This window comes from Hoplias malabaricus, chromosome 2, assembly GCF_029633855.1.
Source record: "Hoplias malabaricus isolate fHopMal1 chromosome 2, fHopMal1.hap1, whole genome shotgun sequence".
Lineage (NCBI taxonomy): Eukaryota > Metazoa > Chordata > Actinopteri > Characiformes > Erythrinidae > Hoplias > Hoplias malabaricus.
Genome location: NC_089801.1, coordinates 37,623,432 through 37,649,666, shown reverse-complemented (window position 1 = coordinate 37,649,666; position 26,235 = coordinate 37,623,432). Strand labels below are relative to the sequence as shown.

The following is a 26,235-nucleotide window of genomic DNA, read 5'->3' as shown; positions in this document are numbered from 1 at the left end:
AATGTACTTTTAGACAGAATGCATAAGTATATTTTCTGCCACCTCTGTGACATATATATTAGTATATAGTTGTAAGTAGGTCAGCCATCTGACGTGTAACTTCCTTACTGAGAACATCCTCATTCAGAAATACAGATCTGGGCTTTAAGCCCCTGATCTCTTCAATTTTCTGAAAATTTTCAATATAGTGTGTAAACAAAACAAAACATTTCAACAAAAAACTTGGTAGAAAGGTTTTTGTTTCCCTCCATGTTCTACTTTAAAGCTGCCATTTTATGAAAATAAATCTTTTTGAGTGCAGTGGCTATAAACCAGTGCCTCTGCTCCTCACTGCGGTGCTTTAGGATCGGGTAAACAGTGGCTCAATATCACTAAAAGAAACTGGCCGCTCTAAACGTTATTGGGAGAACGCAGTTGTGGGGTTTGTGGCAGATCAGATATTTCATTAAGGCCCCAGAACTGTATCCCCTTTAACATTGTGAAAACTCTGTGTTGACCGTAAATTACTTTATAATGACCCATTATTAAGCGTTGTCTTCATCAGCTGGCAGACAGAATCAGAGTGGAATGAACACACACACACACACACAAAGCCACTGTGTGCACGTCACAAACATTTCTGTGTTGACATATTTACTTCACTAGTTTTCTCTTTAGATTTTCCGTTAAATTAACTGTAATGCCTGCACATGTTGATTATTCTTTTGTGTTAAGTTGTGTTATTTTATGCTCTGGTCTTTGGCAGTCTACTTTACATTACCCTGAAAATGGCCAATACTTTGTGGGCTTCTAGAACATGGACATGTTGTGTATGTATCTATTAAGCAGGACATTTGTTATTTCAAAAAATGCAGAAGTATACAGCACATTTTGGGAACACTTTTTTATTATTATATTAATATTTACATCATAATTCATTAGTACATTGCATATTTACAACACATGTATTGCTTTGCTGTTCATTTTACCTGACACTTATTTTGAAGCTGTACTTGACAAAATTCTTATAACAGAATTCATTAGAGGACAGTAGAATGGAGGACGAAACCTCAACAGCTTCAGATATAGCAGGTAATGTTTGAAGGTGTTGTAATTATTAATCCACCAATCATCACTGAAACCCCTATAAACTCCCGTCTTTTCAGAATTATACAGTTATTTCCTAATGCCTTAACAATGCTTATATCTATGTATATTTTAATCAGTGCACATTTTGAGTATTACACCATGTTCTGCAAGATTCTATGAGTTTTTAAAAGTATTTCAATGTCCTAAAGGATTCCACTACAGTGAAAAATACACATTAATAAACAGTACCAGTGTTGTAAAGGCATTTTAGAACATCAGCAAAAGCCATGCTCTTATTATGACAGCCCTTATTTTATTTTATAAATGTTATTTTTTTGAAAGCCCTTATTTTATTTTAATTCACATTTTTCATAGTTTATAGTTCCAATAGTTAATGTAGCACTAAAACTCATATATTTATCAAATATAAGCAGAAACCATGCAGAGATTAGTTATTAGCTACTAGTTATTTTCATATCATTTAACAGTCTGATTAGATGTTTATCAGTGTATATAATCATTTCCCCTTTGGTCTTTTGTCACTGAAACAAAAAATAGCTCTTATGCTTTCCCCCCTCAGGGATGTGACAAATGACTGAAAGTTTGAAAGAAACATTCACAAAGCACTTTATAGTGTTCTGTTGTTAAACTTTCTGCTGTATTTTGATTCTGGAATGTTGTTGAAGGTCCAGCATATATCAGCAAAGGCAATTAAGGCTCTGTTTCCTTTGGTAGCACTTTTCAAATGTCTCCACTGACAGCACTGAGATTTTAATGGGTTTTGTTAATACTACACACTGTGTCTCTGTGAAATGCAAACAGGTCCCTAGTTCTTCATGATTTTTCCATAAAAATATTCTTAATACTAACAACCCTGCTTCCTCTGCTGTTTTCCAAACACCACGCCTGGTGTACGTTCAGTATCTTAAACATTTCTTCCATCTGAGATGATGGCATCACTCAGCTCCATCACATTCACCATTCTCCATCTGTCATAATACTGGCCCCCAAAATAAAAGGCATGTATTATTTATTATTATGAACGTATCAAGTTCTTCCTCCCTCTTTTTACCATATTGAATTAAATGATTAATTTATCATTTTATACCTCTAATATATGCATGGATTACAATAACATATTGCACACTGTAATGCAATATGAAAATAAAGAAACAAATTCATTTTCATGTGGAAAAAAAAACATGCTTCATGAATGTTTTACTATTGTTGTCCAGCATTGCGTGATTAAATAACAGTGCACTGATTGGATACAGCAGTAATGCGGATTTAGAATTCCCATTCAGCTTGAAGCAAGATCAAGGTTTTTCAAGGAGCTTCTGGTTGATTTTCACATTTTGTATTAAACACACTGAAATACACAGAAATATACAAGAACACTATGGAGGACTTATGAGGCATGAGTTCTCCATATCTCTCTCTCTCTCTCAGACACACACACATACACACCAGGGTTGAGCAGCATCATATTTTATCATAAAATCATACTGTTTCCAAATGTAACTACTGTATTTGGTAATACCAACAGTAGGTTGTATGAGTTTGTGTACGTAGTGAGGTGTGGTTGCACTGGGGCAAATTGCAAAGCAGGCTGACTGAGATTTATTCACCCTGCGGTAGATCATAGAGTGGGTATTTATTCGCACAGCTTTTTTGTACGCTCTTCATAGCACCGCAAGATCTCACCAAACAGCGAGGACAGAACATCTGTGCTGTGTGTGTTTGTCTGTCTGTGAGCCAGTAAAAAAGAGAGCTTCATTTCGGTTGTGTTGATCTTCTCTTGCTAAAATGGCATTCACTGCAGTTTAAATCGTACTGGATTGTGACACTGACATATTCGGATACCTTTGTCATTACCAAATACTGGCAACATTTTCCATAACTGGGGGATACTGTAGTCTCTCTCTCTCTTACACACACAAACACACACATGTGAAATTCAGACCATTCTCTGTCTCACATCTTTCTCACAGCCACAGCTCGCCTCTTTCTGTTTTTCCTGCAGCAGCACAGTGGATATGTCTGGAGGATAAAAACACACAAACACATTTAGACTACAGGACACTGCTGAAATCAGACTTGTATGGTAGAGAAGTCCAGAAAAGCATGCAAAAACTCTGACTACAATTCGTCGACCTGAAAGTTAACTGAGTAACTGAGAAGTTTATATGCAAAACAATCACTGAATCACCATCAACCATTTTCAGAGCTGTTTTCAAACCTATCAATAACTGCAGTTTCATAGATAATTTGAATTTGAATTATAAACGCATTTTTAAGATCCAACACAAGCTTGTTTCTGAGCAGTTATCACATATTTATACTACATTTATGTTAATCTGCATTTACCCTTGAGCTTAAGAGAGTCTCCTTCTTCTTTAGGAGGGGCTGATTGGCTGTTGCTGTCTGTAACTGGGGTCAGTTTTTTGTCCACCAGATCCGTCCTAACTTGTCCAAGAGTCCTCAGAAGACACATGGTGTCAAAGCTGTCACTCTCTCTCTCGCTAAGCAGCTCTAATACCTGCGTGCACACACACACACACAAAAAAAAAACCTTCATATATTATAATAAACAAAAACAAAACACAATCATGCCACACACACAAAAACACATAAAAATTACACAAATTATAAAAACATATTAGTAATAATCAGTCATCTCAAGAAAGCTGAAATAGTGTAATTCTCCTTCGGACAAAATAGAATTAAATAACTGCCCCTTTCATATTAATTTGTGGTCACTTACAATGTAATCCATTCTAAATGAGTTTTCGCATCCTTTACAGAAATACTGTAAACTACTACAATTACTCATTAGTTTTATGTAACTATAAACGCTGAACACAAAAAGACATACAAGGTAATAACAGTGGTCCTTAGTGGCTGCATGACATTGGGACCATATTATATTGCAATATTTTGCTTGTCTGCAATATATATTTCAATATTTAAAATATAAAATATATAATTTAAAATGTATATTTTCTGCAGAAGTCAATGATGGAACACATTGCGTTATTGATAATACATTGTAGCCTAAATCTGTAGGGCTCATCTGTGAATTATGAAGGTGGTGTCTAGAAGGGATATAATAGCATCAGTATCACACTAGGGAATTAACGTGAGTGACAAAATGGGTAATTTACATTTTTTTTTCACCATTGAAAAAAAGGAGCAAATTTTATTAAAACAAAACTACACAAATAAAAGAGCAGCTATACACTGTACAGCTCACTAAAACAACCAGCAAACACCTGTGTATTCAAGGATGCTGTAAAATTATACTGGGCAAATATTATCTGCTCTATCATGGAGAATGAGAACGGTGCAAATATTCCTCTTGTGTCAAGAAGAAACCAAGTTGTAAATGAAGCTGTATACAACTATATAATTAAAAAGCAGGTGTGGTCTTAGCCGTTCAGCAACGCAGCTTTAGAATTGTGTTTACACACGTTTAGACATGTGGTGTCTCTTTCTCTCTCTTTCTCTCTTTCAGACACACAGAGTGTGCACATCTCTCACTCTCCACGCAAGTGATGTATGCACACCTATGGAGGACCAAACCTGTCAAATTGAAATGTAAATAAATAAAAGTGGAATTAAAGAAAAAGAAAAGAAAGAGGAACGTAAAAACAAAAAAATAAATACATAAATTATATTTATATACCACCCCCTCCAAGGTGTTTTGCTGCCTTGCGCCCAGTGATTCTGGGTAGGCTCTGAACTGGATAAGCATTTACCAGCAATGAATGAATTAACATCCCTCATTTCTAATTTTTCTTTAATTCCACTTTTATCTGTAGAACATGTTCATAACATGAAAAGAATCAACATTAACACGCGTGATCAAACATGATTCCTAACGTGTGATCAAACCGTGTCATCTCCATGTGCATTTCTGCGCTTTTTTTTAAACAACATATAATACTTGATACCAAATAAATAACTTATTAAAACAGATTTGAAGGTAAAGTAAATGTTTACTTTAATAAGTGTATGTGTAAAATGAATATTCAAATAAAGCTGTGATTAATTAATTTTGTTTAATAAATGTGCTAATTCCACAGAAGTGTCTCTCTGAGCGTGGGATATTATCACTTACATAAAGCTGGGATCAGGTGTCAATCTTTCATATCTTTATAGTAGACAAGTGACTATTTAAAACGTTGAGAATTAACATAGAAAACAATGTTTTCTTTTTTTTTTAATTAACACTTTGTGGGGTAGTCATTTTGTCATTATGTGTAATTGTGCACCTATGTAGGATTCATAGTATAAGCTTTTCAGACAAGGAGGATTTTAATTGTAATGATAATGATTTTAATGATAATGGATCATTATCACAATGTCTATAGCATAACAGCAATACTATAAATATACTCATATTTATGAGTATGAATGTTAATTATGCAATGCAATGAATAAAAAGAAGGTAATCCTTTGCGACACCTGCTGGTAGAAAAGAAAAGCACAGACTTAAAATCCCTGCTAACAGGGGAACTTAAAATGTCATTCAGAGGAGTGAAATCAATCAAAAACTGCTTGTGTTATCAAAATTTTAAATGTCTGATCCAGCTATAACCGCTCTCCTGAAATGGATTAAGCAGCAAATAAGATGATGATGATATTTCAACTATAGCAATATACACCAATTTTACCTGCAGACACTTGTAGCTTTTCAGCTCGCTCAGGTTCTCCTTTAGGAATAGGAGGTAAATGCTGAGGTCGTCATAACGACGGGGGTTCTGCATACCCTGGGCATGGCTGAAGGTAGGGAGGAGCTGATAGGGGTGGAGCAAACTTCCGTGCTGCTGTGGCCGGCTCGGGGAAAGAGCTGAGTAAATCACTGCAGGCATCAGCAGCACGTAAACACATACATTAATGCAGCTCAGCAACCGGAACACACCCACGGCCACCAGCTTACACTGAACTGCAAGAGGCACACTATCGTTTGTAACACCTGAGAACATGAAAACACACATTAATGCATGTCATTGGACCAGGAGTGCACATTTTTAAAACTGTAGTGGTCTGACCTGTTTGTAAATGGCAGGAGAACTGATCAGTGAGGGACACCAGGCAGATGTAGAAGGCCAGATAAATAGAGGCCAGCAGTAGTGTGAGTAGGGTCAGAACTCGACACAGGAGATACTTCCACGCCAAAGTCCATGTCCCTCGCTTTGTCCTCAAATACTGTTCAACCAGAGGATACTTAAAACAGCCCTCTGCTATCTCTAGCCCACTGCCACACACACACACACACACACACACACACACAGATCAAAAGCATACCCTGTCAAATATATTTGCAAATATATATCAGTCAATTCAGTATAATGTGTTTGTGTGTGTGTGTGTGTGTATATAATTAACTGTTGTATTTCATGCACATTTGTTCAGTTTTTAACTACTGCAATTATTTGCACCTCTGCTATATGCTATAAACTGCTATCTGATTACAATCATCACACTTGTTGTTTATGCTTGATGTTTCAAGTTTTATACCTGTGAGGGTCCTCAGATATGTCCTTAGCTGTAGGACTGCAAGATGCCAGGCTCTTGGCAAGGCGGATGGCACGGTTGTAGCAGCGGTCCAGCTCCTCCATGATGAAGCTGAGGTCTGAGGAGAGCTGAGGAGCCGCCGTGAAGCGCCAGAAGAGAGCAGGAACATACACGAGGATGGCCAGCAACAGAAGGATGTAAGGGAAAAACTGCAGAGAGGAAGATGGCAGACCATTTTTAAATTGAGTTTCCTTCACATTTACAGCATTTTAACAGGCACTCTTATATGGAGCTAAATTAGGGTCAAATATTTTCATTTCCACTTGCCTATAAATTTTGATATTTGAAGTCTTATATTGTTCAGTTGAAGATTTTATGTTTTTATATTCAGATCTTCTTTTTTGTTGTTTCATATCTTTTTTTTTTTTTTTTTTTTTTTTTTGGTTACGGACCTTATTTTCACTTTTGGATCCTTGTTTTTCAGTTCCAGACTTTTGGCCCTATTCGGAGGCAGGGCATCAGAAGAGAGGGGCGTAGTATAAGGACTGACAGTATTGCAATTAAGGCGGAGGAGCTTCCTCAGTGTTGACTTTGAGAAATATCACTGAACACTCATGTTATACACAATATTAAGTGTAAAATATTGACTTTAGTGACAAAGTCCTTTATAGTGAGCTCTTTTAGACAACATTCAGCCCCAGTCAAATAAATGAGTGATAAACTCTGTCAGATCGTGTAGTTCCACAGCCACACTTTAGCCAGCACTTTGCTGGCAATGACATCAGCTTCATCAGGACAAAGGTGCATCAAACCGGTAACGAATCTGAATAAGCTCCTATTCCCCAGGTTCTTAGTCTGATGTTCCGTTCCACATTAAATTGTGCTTTAAATTAAACAGGTTCTTTTGCTGTACATTTTCCTTTATATTCCATGCATTTATACTGTGTTTTATTTGCATGTGCTTTCCTTAGTGTTAAAACAGAGAAAGAAGCTGCAGTACCATTTAAGGTGAAAAGGAAAATGTGATTAAGGAGCTGGGTTCACCATTGTTAACATTTCTTATCTGCATGCTAGAACCAGCAGCTTGTCCTGGTGGAGCGGACACCATCACAAAGTGCATAGCAGTAAAAAAGTAATCTCTGACAGATTGTGTACATCCACAGCTATACTTTAGCACTTTCCCATACTTTCCCAGCAGCACTTTGGCTATGCTATCAGTCATTATGCCACACCCCTCTCTGCTGATGTCCCGCATCCCACGCAAAAACAGGGCCAGAAATCTGAAACTGATTAACAAAGATTTGAAATTGAAAATGGGATCGGTTACTGAAAAAAAAGAAATGAAACTTAAAAAAACAATATACAATATACAATTTGAATCTGAAAACATAGAATCTGCAACTGAAAAATATAAGAGTTTAAAAATCTGAATATATAGTAATTGTCTGTGTTGCCCTGTGAAGGACTGGTACCCCCTCCAGGGTGTATTCCTGCCTTGCGCCCAATGATTCCAGGTAGGCTCTGGACCTACCGTGACCCTGAACTGGATAAGCAGTTACAGATAATGAATGAATGAATGAATGAATATATAGTAATAAATTATTTATTTTTAAAAAAAATTCAGATCCTGCACGAGCTGGGAAACAAACCCTAGTCTGCTGTGTGGAGGGCAGCTGTTTTATCCACTATGCTAATCAACCAGACGCTTATTTTCTACAACTTTGCTTTACATCTTGTAGATTTGTTACAATAACCATTTCCCCACCAAACTATATTACCTTGTGTAGCCAGAGGGGGGAGCCATCCTTTGTGGTTTGGCTTTCCACAGCGACCCAGCAGAAAGAGTCCACATATGTGGCCTGCCGCAGGGAGAAGTTAGATGGTGGAAAACAGCTGATCTGGGAACCTTAGAAAAACAGGGCAGTAACATCCATGTGTGGGTTACAGTACAATAGGAATAAAGAATTAGAAATAGGAAATAAGGACTTGCTGTGCCTTAAACAGATAAAAGCACCTTTGTTTCTATATTCACTGTCTATTTTATCAGCTCTACTGACCACACAGGAGAACTTTGAATTTCTACAATGTGACTGTAGTCCACTTGTTTCTCTGTATACTTTATTGGCCCCTTTTCATTCAATACTCAAAAACCTCACAGGGCCACCACAGAGCATTCTCAGCACTGCAGAGCCACTGTTGTGCTCGTAGTGGATCAGACAGCAGTGCTGCTTGAGTTTCTAAACCCCTTAGTGTCACTGCTGTACTGAAAATAGTACACCTACCAATAATATCCAACCTCTGTGTCCACTGAGGGCAGCACGGTGGCGCAGCAGGTAGTATCGCAGTCACACAGCTCCAGGGACCTGGAGGTTGTGGGTTCGATTCCGGCTCCGGGTGACTGTCTGTGAGGAGTTGGTGTGTTCTCCCCGTGTCCATGTGGGTTTCCTCACTTGGTAGGTGGATTGGCAAATCAAAGTGTCCGTAGGTGTGAGTGTGTCAGTGAATGTGTTGCCCTGTGAAGGACTGGCGCCCCCTCCAGGGTGTATTCCCACCTTGCGCCCAATGACTCCAGGTAGGCTCTGGACCCACCACGACCCTGAACTGGATAAGTTGTTACAGATAATGAATGAATGAATGTGTCCACTGACAAAGGACAAGAGAACACAAACTATTACGAGCTACTCTCTCTGACCTTACATCTACAAGATGGGCCGACAAGTGAGTGGACACAGTTAAAAACTCCAGTACTCTGATAAAAACTCTGATCCAGTCACACCAGCACAACACATACTAAGACACTACCACCAGATCAGCATCAGTGCAGTGAAGAGGATACACCACCACCCAAATCATACATGCCCTGTAGGGGGGGTTCTTTGCAGAAATAAATCAGTGAAACTCCCAAACCGCCACCCTGAGTTGCAGATCATAGAGATTAGTGTGAGTCCAAGTTGAAGTTAGGTCAGCAGTGTATGGATAACAGTGGAAATCCCAGGACAAATATTAACTTGTTTATCTATGAAATGTTTTAAGCCCCATTAGCAGCCACCATTTCTATTACATCCATAAACAACTAGCTTCAGTACTTTCAGTACTGTGTCTTGTTAAGTGCTCTGTGCCCTAATACTGCAATGTTACTGTAAGCTGAGATGTAAGCAGACGGTGGGGAAATGTAATAGACACGAACAGGTTTAAATTCTTACATATACCCACAGCTGATTACACACCATGGACAAGTCCAAACAAAATGTTCTGCCAGATTGTTCATGCCTCTGCCCTACTCCATACACTCTGTGAGGGCCCTATCCTCAACTCAAAAAGCTTTCAGGCAGAATAATTTGAAAATAAGCTTTTAGAGCCATTAGGAGTCATATGGACTCACCCAAAAACCCACCAGACTATTACCACATGATCACTGACACTTTTAATAATTAATAAGAGCTAACTGCACAAAAGTTTAACCGGTTATATCTTTCCATCAATGTTCATGAAGGTTTCCAAGCCCATAACATTATGCTGTTCATGTTACTAGGTTCACAATTTAATATGAACACATTGTTTTTCATAGAACTATATGTAGTTGCTTAACTTACTAATGAAACTAGAGCTTGGTGCTTGATGTTTGAGTGGTACATGGGTTTATGTTATTATTATACCATTATAATTAGAGGACGTTGTTTATGAATAGTGGTTTTCAAACCATTCTCTGGCATTAGAAAATATGATAATGTAGCTAATGATTAAGTGCATTGTCATTTCTGAATATCGGTATCATAATGCCAAATTAACTGTCACTTTTGAATGGCAATATGATGATGTCCCAGTAAATTTACCAATTTTATTTGCAATATTAGGATGTCACAGTGCAGTAAAACATGATTCATTTTAATAGTCTTTGAAATGAACTGATAAAAAAACTGGAATAAATAGTAATATATACTGTCATGTGAAAAAATTAGGACACCCCATGATAATCTTAGTCTTTTTGAACATATTTAAACATATAAACATTTGAGCTTCATTTGAACAGTACTGAGAGATGGGGCTTATATAACTAAACAAATAAAACTGAAGAAATTATTTATAAACATAAGATTTAAAATGTAATGAACAAAAACGTACATTTCAAGTACATTACAAGTTAGGACACCCTATGCCACAATAGTTGGTATTTCCCCCTTTGGAAGCAATAACCTCAATTAGATGTTTCCTGTAAACCATCTACCAGTCTACATCGACTAGGAGGTGGTTTTTCCTATTCCTCCATGCAGAATTATTTCAGCTGTGTGATATTTGGGGGGTTTCTTGAATGCACAGGTCACCCCACAGCTTCTCAGAAGAATTAAGATCTGGGCTCTAATTAGACAATTCCAGAACTCTCCATTTCTTACTTTTGAGCCATTCCTTGTGAATGTACTGTTTTGGCTCATGGTCATTGTTGCATGGTCCATGTCCACTTCAGCTTCAGTTTTTGGAAAGATAGTCTCACATTTTCCTCAAGCACCCTCTGACACAGTGAAGAATTACATAGTAGATTATATGATGGAGAGCTTGCCAAGCCCCTGCTGCAGCAAAGCAGCCCCAGACCATGACATTTCCACCTCCCTTGGTATGGGGTTCTTGTGCTCAAATGCTGTGCTGGTCGTCTTCTGTTACTGTGCCCAAATAATTCAGCTTTGAATTCATCTGTCCAAAGCACATTGTTCCAAAAATTCTGGTCTGTGTCTACATGCTTTCTGGCAAACATTAGTCTTGCACTGATGTCTTTTGACAGCAAGGGTTTCCTCCTTGTGCAGTCGTTTCCGGATGGTAGATTCATGTACTTTGACACGAACTGTGGCAAGAGCCATTTGTAGGTCCCGTGATGACATTTTAGGATAGTTGGAGACTTCTTTATGCATCTTGTGGTCTGCTCGTGGACTGAAATTGTTAGGATGGCCTAACCTGGCCATGTTGGCAGGTGGTTTAAATGTTCTCCGCTTAGAAATCAGCCATTCTACTGTCCGGAAAATAATTTACAATTGTTTTGAGATCTTTTTACATCTATTCCCAGATTCATATACATCTATAACCTTCTTTCTGAAGGCCTCAGAGACCTCTTTATATCTCAGCATAGTGATACCACTCACTTTAGCAACCAAGGGCAAATCAAACTAATGTCTGAGGTTTAAATAAGAGCCTCCTCCAATGTCCTCTTTAACAATGGTCTAATCATTTGCAGCTGATGTGGTACATCTGAATATAGACATTTTAAACAGTAATAAATTAAGGGGTGTCCTAACTTTTTCCTCACAAGAAATTTACCATTTTGTTCATTCAATTTTACAACTTGTGTTTATAAGTAATTTCTTCAGTTTTATTTGTTTAGTTATATAAGCTCCATCTCTCAATACTGTTCAATGAAGTTCATATGTCCATATGTTTAAAAATGTTCAAAATACAAAGGTTTTCATGGGGTGTCCTAACTTTTCCACATGACAGTTCAAACATTTTTGGACACTTGCATTTCTGAAATCCCTTCTGAAGTAAAGAGTATGAGAGTAGGCTGCAGTTAGACTCTCTGTTATTCTATGAATGCATCAGAATGCATTCAATTCCTTTGGAGCGCAATGATTCGATTATCATTATTTAGGACATTTCTTCAGTTATTCACATACAAACACGCCTCCAAAGTGTCTGTAAACTAGTGGTTTTTAGAAGTCATACAGACTTTGGAAATTTCTGTCCTAAAATAGGCTTCTGTTCCTGTGATGCCCTATAAATATATGTATTTAGTCACATTAAAACCGTGACAATGTAAGAAAATAGAACACATTTCTCCATTATACTTTTCCCAGTGTTTTGGCGCTGTTCCAGTGAAGCGAACCTTGTTGCTTGGCTACGAGGATTATTCGACTCAGGAATCGATTCCAAGGGATCAATCTACACACTGATACAAACAATAATGTCCAGATAAATGTGTTATTAACCGAAACGATTACAGTTCTTGTTAATAATGATTATAATGGTACTCTTGATATTAACGTCACAAAACAGCCGCTGTGTATTTGTTGTACTGAAGGAACTGCGATAAATGAACGGAGTAATAAAACAAGACTGGACTCGAAGAATCAAATCATTGTGTGGAATGGACTCCAATCACTAATCCTTAGCGGCGGGGCGCGCGTCTTTGTTTCAACGTATTAGCCGTTAAGCTACTGCAGGAATATTAAAACACTCCTATTTAAATTAGTTATGACCGTTTAAACATTTAGGTAGCTAGGTTTAACAATAACTTCGCTTCAGTCAAATAACGGTCTGTTTTGAGCTGGGGAACTAAAGAAAATTCAGAGGATAGCGGTTTATTTGCTTTAAAAATAAAACACCAAGCTCAAGTTCGGCTTTAGGCGAACATAAACAGGTTTAGATTCAATCTGTACTCAATATTTTTTATCTCTGTTGTTTCTTTGTGGTTATAATCATTTAGAAAATGCTCCGTCATTCCTGTTCAAACACGGAACATACGCTACCGTAAATGTGGGATACCTTCATCTATTGTGTGGATTTCATATGGTTTTAGATACAAAAATGTTTTTAAAAAGTCTCCAAACTGATTTAAACATCACATTACTCACCCACAGAGACTTCCTGCGCGAAAGCGAGAGAAATAAGCAGAAGAGGGAGTCCCACTGCAATGAAAGTCACCAGTTTATCCGCAGCCAGATCCAGACGAATGCCTTTGTATTTTGATTCGTTTGGTTCTTTGAGCAGAAAGTCAGAAAAGACGTATTCCGTAGCCACGTGTGCTATAGCCATGTTTACAGTTCATTTAGTAGATCTGAGAGGAATTAGGACGAGTGTATTAGCCTTGTTTCCAGTGGGCAGCTTCCACTTCCACGTCCTCCATAGGGGGAACCAACCCCCAACACACCATTGACCAACTATATGAAAGTAGCATTAATATCTCTGCCACAATGCAATCAGTATTATTAGAATTTTAATGGGAAAAGAAGTCATTTTTACCACCTGGAAAATTAGCAAAAAAAAAAAAACATTAAAGTGGTCAGCATGTTATTTTTACATTTGCTCCATAAAGAGCCACTCATACTGAGAGAGGACTTATATTGATTGGCAGTCCACAATGAGCTAGTTTATCCGCCATAGAGTGGTTCCTCCAGATAGGTAAGACCATGTTTTTGAAATATGTTCACTACAGAATCTGTCATACTTCCCAGCCACAAGGTTTAGATGCTTTTTCTTAACTAAATGCTACTTTAAAGCTAAACCTATTCTTTAACTCCAAAACTGATGTTTGATATAATGATAACGTGAATAATTATTGCAGTAATTATATGCATTTAATTGCCTTTGGCATTTTCCATTGAAATTGATGGAAGGTTTCTTCCTTCTCTTGAAAAGTTACTATTTTGGGAGATATGTGGTTTATATATATATATATATATATATATATATATATATATATATATATATATATATATATATATATATATATATAATGTGTATATATATATTTTTGTGTGTGTAAGATAATTCCTCGCATCTCATTTTTGCCGTCTGAGGTTGACTTTGTTTTGTGTATGGTTTTATAAAATGTTATTTATTCATTAATTATTCTTTAACTGTTTAATTATTTTTTAATATTTTTTATCAGCAAGCTTATAGTGCAAATGGCCAACACTTCAATAGGTTTCAGAAACAGACATCCAAGGCTTTGTGTGTGAATTTTTTCATCATTTATTGACTTCATAAGAAAAAAAAACAACAGAAAAAGACAAACAGCACTGTCACTGGAAACAGCGAATGTGATTGAGCTAAAGAACATCAGATCTGCTCATAAAGAAGACAGAGAAAGTGGACATAGTGAAAATTTGTTTTGTTTTGTTTTTTTTATTTGTTTTTTTTTTTCATTGCCGCCGTCCTGTATTGGTTGCTTAATATGTTTTTAGATGCTTCAGTCATGGAACAGGTCAAAGAAGCTGTGGTCATCGGGAGCGTCCTCTAAAGCCACACCATCACAGTAGGTCGGGGGAACAAAGACGTGAGAGTCATCAACCTCCGTCTCCACGTTCATGAAACTGCCCACAGGGTAAAAGGTGATTAGCTAATATATTTCATGTTTGAGCATTTCAATTATTGTCTTCATAGCTATATATAAGTAAGCACAAATTAACAACCACAATGTTTTCACTGGGATCCAATCTGTAGAAAGATATAGATGACTACCTGAAGGAGAGGTCTGTTTTCTCGCTGTGGTAGGAAAAGGAAACAGTGAGGCACCCACAGGATGTGGTCAGCATGGTGTAGTTGGCTATAAATCAAAACAGCATTAACAAAAAATGAGGGAATTTTTTCCATTTATATATATAATCATTCATTATTTGTCAATCAAATTAGGCAGGCTCCGTATTCTAAACATCCCTTAACTAATCAGTGAAATGGTGAGTATTACAAGATCAGCAATTTAAATTTAAATTTCTCATTTAAAATAATGTGATACAACATGAATACCGAAGACCATAGACCTAATAATCACAGACATTGATATTTGCTACACTTTCCCAAGAAAACAGAAAAATCTCAGGCTTATGTCAAGGCTTATTCTACAGTAATTACATAAAAACATTGCAGTGTAACTCTTAAATTATAAAGGTGAGCAATGGCTATTTAATGAGTTTTACACATGTTTTAAAAGCATTACATTGTGTGGAACTGATTGAAATATCTACTGTATATGGAGTCTGAACAGTCCCTTGAAAAGTCTCTATTGATGCCAAAACTTCAAAGTCAGGAGAGACAGTGAGTGAATGAGAGAGATCTGACCATGAAGATCAGGCAGTTTTCCGTTCCAGGAGCGGACTCTCAGACCCTGCTCAGATTTAGAGAGGCTACCCAGGTACGTCTCACTCTCGTGGGTGGCATCGGAGGGCAGCTCCATGGCATGCCTGCGGTATTTCAGTGTCTGCTTCTTACAGCTCTCATTCTTACTGTCCATCTCATACATTACACCCTGCACATGAATGTGGGAGAGGGAGGAAAAGAAAAGATTATGCATAACATTAACGTCAGGTTCAACATAATAATAATACGTATTTGAGAAGTCAGCGATTTTTAACAAGGCAGAGTAAAAATATTAGACTTAATTTAACTTTAGAGTATGAAATAGTTTCCTTTTAAAAATGTTATTAAGAGTCAAAGCAGAAACAACGTATTTGGATGTAAAGAACCTCATACACCTGACAATGCTGTTACCTCCTCAAAGTGAATGAGCACATCCATGTGGGTGGTTTTGTTTGAGTGGTTTTCTTTCTCTACGAAGCGAAGCTTCTTGGCTGTGGAATCGTAATTGAAGTCTCCCGCAGCGATGTCATGACCACCAGTGGATGTCTGTGTGTTTGTGGGAAAGACACTGGGTTAAGTTAGATTGTTTAGCTCAAGATTTTCTGAGGTAAGTTTTCCATCCTCATTAATCCATTAATCTGTGTACATACCACACTCAGTAAGCCACTGGTCAAATATGGTGTCTCTAGAAGATAGAGTGGAAGAGAGTGGAATTAATAAATGAAAATTTGATGGCTTTCAGCCACCTGAAGCTCTGTAAAGGTATGGTCCCGATGTTGGATGATTAGATCTGGATCACAAACACCACTCCAACTCTTCCCAGTGATATTGGTTGGATCTATTGCTCCACAAAATTCCGTTCCATAGTTTCACAGACTTTGACATTACCTTACGTGCAGCTGCTTCAAAGAATCCCACCTGTTGCGTAGTTTATGGAAATTATACAAGCTAAGATAACATTTCAGAATGCAGTTATATATTTTAAGTTTAAGAGATACATTTTCAAATTGTAACATTTAGTTTTAATGGAGAAGAAAGATGCTGCTGGACTTACGGCAGGGCTGGCGACTGGAGGACGCCGAGGCAGCCGCACACAGGCAGCAGAACAGAAGGCAGATCAGCTCACTGGAACGCATCATTCCTCTTCGTCAGTAAGCCCCTTGGGTCCAGACACAGACAAATGAACTGTTCGGCTCTTTTTATACAGAGTCCATGATCAACCTTCTGCCCTTCTCTCTCCTCCAGTCCTGTAAAGGCCATCAAACAGCAAACAAGCAGCCTCTTCTTCAAACAAACAGGGGCTCGTGTGGCCTCACAACAGCACTCCCAAGTTTCTCGGAGTTTCTGCTGATTGGGAAATTATCTAAGCTGCCCAGCAGGATATCAGTTCACTTAAGGAGACATTTCTCCACAGGGCCCTGCTGAGCAAAACACTCAATGTACCCAAGAAGCCCTCAATTTTCCAGGTGAAATAACAAAAGTTTGCTCCACACTGGAGAGTGTTGGTTTCTTCTAGAAACTTTCTTTAGAATGAGCACTCTCCAGACATTTACGTTTTCTATTTATAATATTTCTTTTGATTCCTAGTATATGACATATATCTATCTTCAAAAATAAAAGTATACATTAGTATACCCAGCCATATAATACTAGCTAGCTAGGTTTTATGTTAGCAAACAAAACATTGCTTGGCTGTTTCAAACCACTTTATTGCAGTTAAACTTAGGCAACACTATAAAAATCTACAAGTTGTAGATATTAATACATAAACTATCAAGCACTAGCCATAACATTATAGCAACAAATCTTAATGTTTAGCGTACAATTATTTGTCATTGTACAACGTACAACAAAATGTGTCTTCTGCACTTAAGCCATATGTGGCAGTGAACACACACATTTGGGCACTAGGGGCTGTGAACACACACCCAGAGTGGTGGGCAGCCATCCCTGGCACTCGGGGAGCATTTGGAGGTTCAGTGCCCTGCACAAGGGCACCTCATCCATGGATGTAATCTGAGGTGACCCACTGTAAAAGGTCATTGATTTGATCATGAAATAATAGCCAGGAGAAATACAGAGATTGATATACATATGTAACCAGGCCTTTTTTCTCTCTCCATGCTGTGTCATGTTAGTATAATTTTGTGAGTTTGACTCACACTGAGTTGTGTCTTAATGGACCCCAAAACCTCTGGATGCAGGTGACTAGGGGGTGATTGTTTTTCTTCACCACTTGGGGCCAAACTTTGTTTTCTCTATAGACAGAGTTTTTAAGCCAGCTGCAAAAGAAAGAGCTGACAGCAAGTGTGGCAATTAAAATAATATCAGAGAATACACTAGAATAGAGAGAGGAGGGGTATCCGTCCACAGATGGTTTTTGTTAAGCTTTTTGAAAGTCCGGTTTGCTGTGTATGAACTCTCTGAACTCACTTTTGTTGAAGTGATCTGTTTAGGGTAATTGCACTTTTATATCACATTAACACTAGGGGGCAGTCATCTTTAAAATGTTTGCAATGCAGAGGCAAGTTTGGTGTCTGTTTTAGAATTCTTAAAGAAAAAAATGTGAATTGTTCTTTTAAAAGGTGCAGAAAATTGTAGTCTACTTTTTAAAGAGTTCTTAATAAAACTTGTAACCTTTTAGGAGCTGCTCACACTTTTACCCCAGCATGGAAATCTTTTGAGCTGGACTGCTGCAGACTGCAGGAATTTAAAACCACTGTTCTAAGATGGTGTTCCCTCTAGTGGACAATCTGCTGCAATGCAGTACATTTGATATCAGTGTTTTATGTGGACTTTGTCTTGAGGTTATTTTATCTAGAGTATATGAATAAACACCAAAAAAAAATGCAAATAATTACAAAACCACAACTACAACCACAATTATAGCAAGTTTATCAAAGGGTTGTTGACTAAAGCCCTATTTGGACAGGATTATTATTACATGGGGAGCTGGGGTAATGTAATTTTTCCACAAGAAATCAGTAATGTTTTGTGGTGGATTGGCACTGGATAAGAAAGCTTGGTGAAAATAACGGAACAATTAGGTTGTTTGAACCTAATGCTTGTGCCCTGCCAGAAGGGTTGCTTATGTCTCGAGCTTTTCTTTCTATTCATTCAGATTCTGTAGCAGTGCCCGTAGTAAATGTAGAACATCGGGATATTTGGCTTTCATCAAAGACTGCGCTGGGGCAACTGTTTATTGTTGAAGTTCAGCCATTGCTTGAGTCTGGTGAAATACAGGAACAGTTGGTGTCTTCCAACCATGTGGTAAACCTCCAATCTTTGGCTGCAACTAACTGTACTTTAGATCTTGAGGATACTTCTTGGCCTTGTTTGTCTCTGGAGCAAGTAAAGCAAGGGAAAGCTCTCCTTCAACGTTACCATTCGGTTTTTAGTTATAGTGAGGGGCAGTTGGGTTGTACTACCTTAATTGAACATGAGATTCCTGTGAGTGATGAGATTCCCGTTCAACAGCGCTATAGGCGCCTTCCTCCATCTCAGTATGAACTTGTTAAGGCTCATATTCAGGAGCTCTTGGACAGGGATGTGATCCGGGCAAGTTGTAGTCCTTACACTTCACCAATTGTTGTTGTCCAGAAGAAGGATGGTACCTTTCATTTGTGTGTGGATTATAGGCAGCTGAATGCTAAGACGCGGAAGGATGCTTATCCACTGCCACGCATCGAGGAGTCATTGGATGCATTAGGGGGTGCTCAGTTTTTTTCCACTCTTGACTTAGCCAGTGGATATAATCAGGTTCCCATGGCCGAACGAGATAAGCCAAAGACTGCTTTTTGTACACCCTTTGGACTTTTTGAGTACAATCGAATGCCTTTTGGTCTGTGCAATGCCCCTAGCACATTTCAGCAATTGATGGACCGAATCTTTGGCGATGAGCAGTTCCAGTCTCTTTTGCTTTACCTTGATGACATTGTGATTTTCTCTTCTACTTTTGAGACTCATCTTCAGAGGTTGGAAGTTGTCCTTCAGCGGTTGCAACAACACAATCTGAAGCTGAAATTGTCTAAATGTCATTTTTTTTCAGCCAGAAGTCAAATACCTGGGTCATGTTATTTCCTCTTCTGGTGTAGCCACTGACCCAGAGAAAGTCAGGGTAGTGTCCGAGTGGTGTCGCCCTAAAACAGTTACAGAGCTCAGGTCTTTCCTGGGTTTTGCATCATACTATCGGCGATTTGTAGAGGGGTTTGCTAAATATGCTGCCCCACTCCATCGGTTAGTTGCAAAGCTTCAAGGTGGCAAGAGACGGGTAAAGTCGAATATTTTGGAAGAACACTGGAATGAGGCCTGTGAAGAGGCGTTTGCTACACTGAAGGATTACTCAGGTTACTGAGAAATTTAGGGAGTATTTGATGGGAGCTAAATTTATAGTTTTCAGAGATAACAACCCGCTAAGCTATTTGCAATCGGCAAAACTGGGTGCAGTAGAACAACATTGGGTGTCCCAGTTGGCATTATTTGATTTTGAGGTCAAATACCATCCAGGCACCTTAAACCGTAATGCTGATGCCCTGTCATGATTGGTGGGGTCATCAGTACAAAGATTTTTACCGGAAATAGTCCCTGGAATTACTGTTCCAACTTCTGAGCACCCACCCCCTGTCCCAGGTACTAACATAGCCACCATGTCTGCCATTGATGCCATGCCTATTCGTTCCAGGGCTGATGTGAGAGAGTTGCAATCAGCTGATCCTGTCATTGGTACATTCCTGCAATATTGGAGGAGAAATTTGCCTCCAACAGCCATAGAGCGGGCAAGAGAAGCAAAAGGAGTTTTGGAGTAGGTACGTCAGTGGAAAAGGCTGCGAGAAAGCGAAGGTGTCTTATACCATTTGACACGGACTCCAGATGGGGTTGAGGAGTTCCTAGAAGTGTTGCTACCAGAAAGTTTGCAAGTGGAGGTATTGACTGCCCTCTATGATAATCATGGGCATCCTGGGTGTGAGAGAACTCTGACCTTAGTGTGGCAACGATGCTATTGGCCCATGATGGGTGCGAGGATCGAACAGTGGTGTAAAGAGTGTCTCAGATATGTGGCGGGAAAAGCAGGGCAGCCTAAAGTCCGAACATTTATGGGTAGCCTGTTGGCCTCCAAACCCTTGGAGATTGTAGCAGTTGATTTTACGCTGATGGAGCGCGCCAGTGATGGAAGAGAGAACGTGCTTGTGGTGACTGATGTGTTCTCCAAGTTTACACAAGCCTTTCCAACGGTTGACCAAAAAGCAAGTACAGTAGCCAAGGTTTTGGTAGAAAAATGGTTTTATGTGTATGGTGTGCCTCAACGCATTCACTCTGACCAGGGGCGAAATTTTGAAGGAGATCTGTTGAAACATTTGTGCAAGATTTATGGGATTGAAAAGAGTCATACCACTCCTTACCATCCTGAGGGCAACGGGCAGTGTGAACGATTTAATCGTACCATGCATGACCTTTTGCGTACACTCCCTCCTGAAAAAAAAGAGGCCTAGACATTTGCCACAGCTTATCTTTGCACATAACACCACTACGCACTCGTCCACTGGTTATTCCCCTTACGAGTTGATGTTCGGCAGACGACCACAACTACCAGTAGATTTTTTTATTGGGGGTTGGTGACGATATTGTTGATGGCCCTGAGGAGGAGTGGATCCAGCAGCATAAAGAACATCTTCGTACTCTGTATGCGAGCGCTAAGAAGCAGTTGGAAACTGCAGCTCCACAGAGAAATAAGCAGAACCAGGAGGTCGTAATGGACATCCTCCCTATTGGGACAGTAGTCTATCGGAAGAACCACACACAAGGGCGTAACAAGATTCAAGATGCATGGGGAAGTACAAAATATTGTGTTCTGAGATGTCATGATGATTTTGGAAGAGTATATGCGGTGCAGCCATTGGGAGGGAATGGGCTGAGAAGGAATGTCCATAGATCAGAATTGAAGGTGATACCAGGGCATCCACTTGTATGTCCTTCAGTTGAAGGTGACACTCAGTCGTCAACACCTTCTCCCAGTGGGATATGTACTGAGAAGGAAGAATGTGACACCCAGTCATCAACATCCCCTCTCAGTGGAACATGTACTGAGGAGGCACTTGTAGGACGGTGGGTAATATATAGTGATTCTGCACCTACTGAAGATGGGGGAGGAGAGGTATTAGTTCCAAGTTCACCGGCATCGGCATGCACACCAGTACCCACTTTGAGGCGAACAGCTAGGAGAATGGCAGGCCAACATTCTAATCTGCACCATCTTCTCCAAACTGCGGTTATACAGCAAAGTGGTGTAGGTGAGGCTGCGACTCGTCCGGTGGCATGTTCCGTCCAAACATATTTTAGGCCTTGGCAACAGTAAGTCAACCCCGGGACGGGGTTAGTTAAAAGAGGGGGTGGATGTAGCCAGTGCCACTAGTATGTTCATGAGGACAATAGGTCGCTGTGCCTTTAAGAAACTCGCGGGAAAGGTGGGTAGTCGAGTCTCGCGATACTAGCTGAAGTATAGTAGCGACCTATTGTCCTCATGAACATACTAGTGGCACTGGCTACATATAGATATTATAACCAATATCATAAACTGTTTAATGGTAATGACACACGTTCATAACACGTTTGGAGGCTACTTGTGTGGACAAAACATATCTACAGGTCGATTTGTGGATTCGAGAGTGGTGTGTCGTTCAGCCGCTGAGTTTTTACTAGGGCTGGGCAATGAATTGAAATAAACATTCAGAAATTCTAATCAACACAATCTTGTCCATATCGATTATTTTTATTCTGTTATGTCCTCAAAGTGTGTTCATGTTCTGTCCCTTTAAAATCACGATTCCAATTTGTGGTCATGTGATTCTGCCCCAATCTGCCACATGGAAGCAATCTAAACACAGAGGTCAATAAATTGATTCGATCAGCTAGAGCCAAAGAAAAACAGCCTGAATAGAGCTTAATATAACATATTCCATTTAAAAATTACACAGTCAACCCCTGTTCCACAAATGAACGTCTGTGTCCTGTTTTGGTCAACCCCCACCCCACTGTCGATCAATACAGCCCTATTCAGGGGTTGGCAAATTTCAGCACCTGTTCTTTTGAATGACAATGAGCCACTCATTGTCCCCAGGGCACAGCAGTGAGAAGAAACTCATTAACCATTTTTGCTTCGTTATGCTTTGTTTAACTTCGTAAATGTGGGTTCAACAGTGTGATTGGACAGACTCAAACAAGGGGCATGGCAGTTCTAAAGTTTCAGCAACCAACAGCAGAACAAATTCAGAAAGGCTTGTTTTACCCCAAGTTATCTGGCATAGGCAGCTGTCTGTGTGTTGGTGATCTTCAGATAACACATATTTTGTATATACACTGACCTACTGATGTTTTTGTACTACTATGTTCCACTTTAAGATTTGTTGACTATTTTATTATACATTCTTTTGAGCAGTAACATCTTTAGTTCAAAGCCTGGACTTAATTTTTGCATAATTATTAAACCATTTTGTGATTCTCTGCAGCTGCAGTGGCTGATTCATGTCAAAACTAAAGAAGATCAAACTTACATTAATGAGTCACAGCTCTTCGATTACCACTATTCCTGCAAAAAGACAGGAAGTGAAGCCGAAAGACGATGGCATTTACTCACCCTCCAAGACGTGTTTTTTCAGAAAGCTGAGTGGTCAACTTTGTGACCTAGTGGTTTTGGCCAGGGTTAAGCTCCAAGCAGAAACTTTTGAGCAATTTGTAAACAACACAGAATGCTAATCTTAATCCTGCGGTAAGGAGGGCTTAGTCCCCCACAAATAACTCTTATTGTGACAGATTGAACATCAAAGAGCTACAGCACTAAATTATCACAAAGAGAAGTGTTTTTTCTGTGTTCATTCTCCACTGGCATTGTACACAGCACCAAGAATCTAGCATTAGTCTTGGTTAATGAGAAGCTGAAAATGTTTATATTTATGGTGGTAGCAGATGCCCTCTCCAATGTGATTTCCTGCCATGTCCTCAATGATTTTGGGTAGGCTCTGAACCCCAGTAACACAGTCCCATAAGAACCTGTGGTGACATATGTGTCACAAACCCTTTGTGATGTCTGGAAAGTTGCCTACACATGTTGCCTCCCTAAGTGACATTTACTGAACATCTGGATGCAGTCACATGACAGTGTGTGAGTCTGTGAATGTGTGACTACATTTACACAATGATTGTGTGCTTGGTGAATACATAGAGAACATAGAAATGCTAATTTTAAAATCATATTTTTGTTTCTAAAATGTGTGTTCCAAACTTTTTAACAATTCAAATGCTTTAGTCACTTGTCCTGTGTTACATACTGTATGATCCACTTGGGTCTGTTTTGTCAGGATAAAATGTGGAAAGTAAAAAAATAAAGATTGTAATATTTATGTTACATTACAAATATAGGGAAATTTGTTTTTTTCTATTTGTTTTATATTTCTTAATAAATTGACTTTATGGTGAACTGGGTCTGGGTTTAATTATACAAATAAATACAAAACCACAGCCACAGATTTCATTATTAAAATTAAGTTTATTAATCATTTACCTTTATTAAAGCATTCAGTATATATACAGTAGTGTGTAGAAGTCTTAGGCACCTAAGATACTTATATATATTTAAACTAATGACTTCTCAGTAAGTGTTGTATAAAGTTATATATAATCACAGTAGGGTGTTATGGTGGCACAGCAGGTAGTGTCGCAGTCACACAGCTCCAGGGACCTGGAGGATATGGGTTCCCGCTCCAGATGACTGTCTATGAGGAGTTTGGGTGTGTTCTCCCTATGTCTGCATGGGTTTCCTCCGGGTGACTGTCTGTGAGGAGAGTGCGGTGTGTTCTCCCTGTGTCTGCGTGGGTTTCCTCTGGGTGACTGTGAGGAGTGTGGTGTGTTCTCCCTGTGTCTGCGTGGGTTTCCTCCGGGTGACTGTCTGTGAGGAGTGTGGTGTGTTCTCCCTGTGTCTGCATGGGTTTCCTCCGGGTGACTGTCTGTGAAGAGTGTGGTGTGTTCTCCCTGTGTCTGCATGGGTTTTCTCCGGGTGACTGTCTGTGAGGAGTGTGGTGTGTTCTCCCTGTGTCCGCGTGGGTTTCCTCCGGGTGACTGTCTGTGAGGAGTGTGGTGTGTTCTCCCTGTGTCTGCGTGGGTTTTCTCCAGATGACTGTCTGTGAAGAGTGTGGTGTGTTCTCCCTGTGTCTGCATGGGTTTTCTCCGGGTGACTGTCTGTGAGGAGTGTGGTGTGTTCTCCCTGTGTCTGCGTGGGTTTCCTCTGGATGACTGTCTGTGAGGAGTGTGTGGCGTGTTCTTCCCTTGTCCACATGGGTGTCCTCCGGGTGACTGTCTGTAAGGAGTGTGGCGTGTTCTCCCCTTGTCCGCATGGGTTTCCTCCGGGTGATCCGGTTTCCTCCCACAATCCAAAAACACACGTTGGTAGGTGGATTGGCGACTCAAAAGTGTCGTTGGGTGTGTGAGTACATGTGTGTGTGTGTTGTTGCCCAGTGCTTTATGGTTTTTGTGTGTTCCTGCTTTGTGCTCAGTGGGTGGGCTCCGGACCTACCACAGCCCTGAACTGGACAAGGGTTTACAGACAATGAATGAATGAATAATTACAGTAAATACAAAAATATACTATAAATATATTAAATATAATATAAATAATATAAAACAAATAAGAAACATAAGACTTTTTTCTATAAAGCAGTGGGTGTGAATGAGTTTAAAGATAATGATGTTAGGTTTCATTCTAATGTTGGGCGTTATTTGTTGTTACAGACTTCTGCACAGTACTACATATAAGAACCTGTATTTTCTCCTGTGTTTTAAAGATATAAGATCTAAGTGCTGTTTATCTAAAAGGGGCAGTGTTACTTGGTTGTTAGAGCACACATTTATTGTGTTTATGTGCTTATTTTATTATGGACATTTTAACAGGAAATGGAATTTTTGAAATGTGGCTTTGGTAGAGGCCTGCAAAATAAAAGTGTTGAAAGACGAGCCTAGTGTAAATTTAAGATTTATGTTAATTATGCAACAAACAAGTGCTAACACACTTTGACCTTATGAAGAACTGGAATTAATAAACATGTGTTTTCTATTCTTACATTCAACCTGTAACTTATCGTATTTGCTGTTTACATGACGTGAACTGGGTATTAGTGGAAAAGGGAGAATTCAGAGATTCATTTGAGTTTCCTTGTATTAAGTGCATTTAAAAGAAAAGCGGAAAAAGTGATAAGATGGGGCGGAGCTAGGGACAGCAATTCAACACAGAGCAAAAACTGTTTACTTTGCACTTAGCATATTGTCCTGCAGCAAGAGAAAGAGACATTTTCACCACTCACGTTTCATGGAAATGGCAAAAAAATGAAGTGAAAATGAACTGAGGCTATAGTTTCTAGACTGAATGAGAGCAACTGTGTGTGTGTGTGTGTGTGTGTGTGTGTTCTAGATGTTCAAGCTTTTACAGTATATACAGTTTTGCTCAGAGTGTCCAAAAGTTTAAAGACTCCTTGTAATCATCCATTAGGCCAGTGATGTGCTGACAAATGTCCAGCTGCAGACAAATGTCCAGCTGTGTGCAATCAGTGTGTACAATCACCACTGAAAGCATGAAATTAAATGGGATGCTCTGGATTTTGGCCCCAAGGTCACATGGCTCAATGCTAAGCATCGGCTAGGAGGGTGTCCTCTGAAGTGATTGAGCTATACCCAGGATTATGATCACTATGATCTATGAGAACAATAATCACCCAACATAACAACACGACTTCTCACAGAAATGTTCCAACACTTCATGCAAAGCCT

The 26,235-nt window shown here is 39.2% G+C and overlaps 2 protein-coding genes across 2 annotated transcripts; both read right to left on the bottom strand.

The window, feature by feature from the left end:
• Positions 1-915: 915 nt before the first annotated feature.
• Positions 916-13,383, bottom strand: panx1b (pannexin 1b). The gene is made up of 7 exons (XM_066661199.1): positions 13,203-13,383; positions 8,367-8,494; positions 6,592-6,797; positions 6,123-6,328; positions 5,745-6,046; positions 3,436-3,607; positions 916-3,108 (listed from the first exon to the last, which is right to left on the bottom strand). Exons 1-7 carry the CDS (start codon positions 13,381-13,383, stop codon positions 3,026-3,028), a joined length of 1,278 nt encoding a protein of 425 aa, XP_066517296.1. The 3' UTR covers positions 916-3,025.
• A 915-nt stretch (positions 13,384-14,298) lies between these two features.
• epd (ependymin) lies at positions 14,299-16,635 on the bottom strand. Its single transcript, XM_066659702.1, has 6 exons — positions 16,481-16,635; positions 16,077-16,111; positions 15,838-15,972; positions 15,409-15,595; positions 14,812-14,896; positions 14,299-14,663 (listed from the first exon to the last, which is right to left on the bottom strand). The coding sequence occupies exons 1-6, from the start codon at positions 16,563-16,565 to the stop codon at positions 14,540-14,542; spliced, it is 651 nt and encodes a 216-aa protein (XP_066515799.1). The 5' UTR covers positions 16,566-16,635; the 3' UTR covers positions 14,299-14,539.
• Between the last annotated feature and the right edge of the window lie 9,600 nt (positions 16,636-26,235).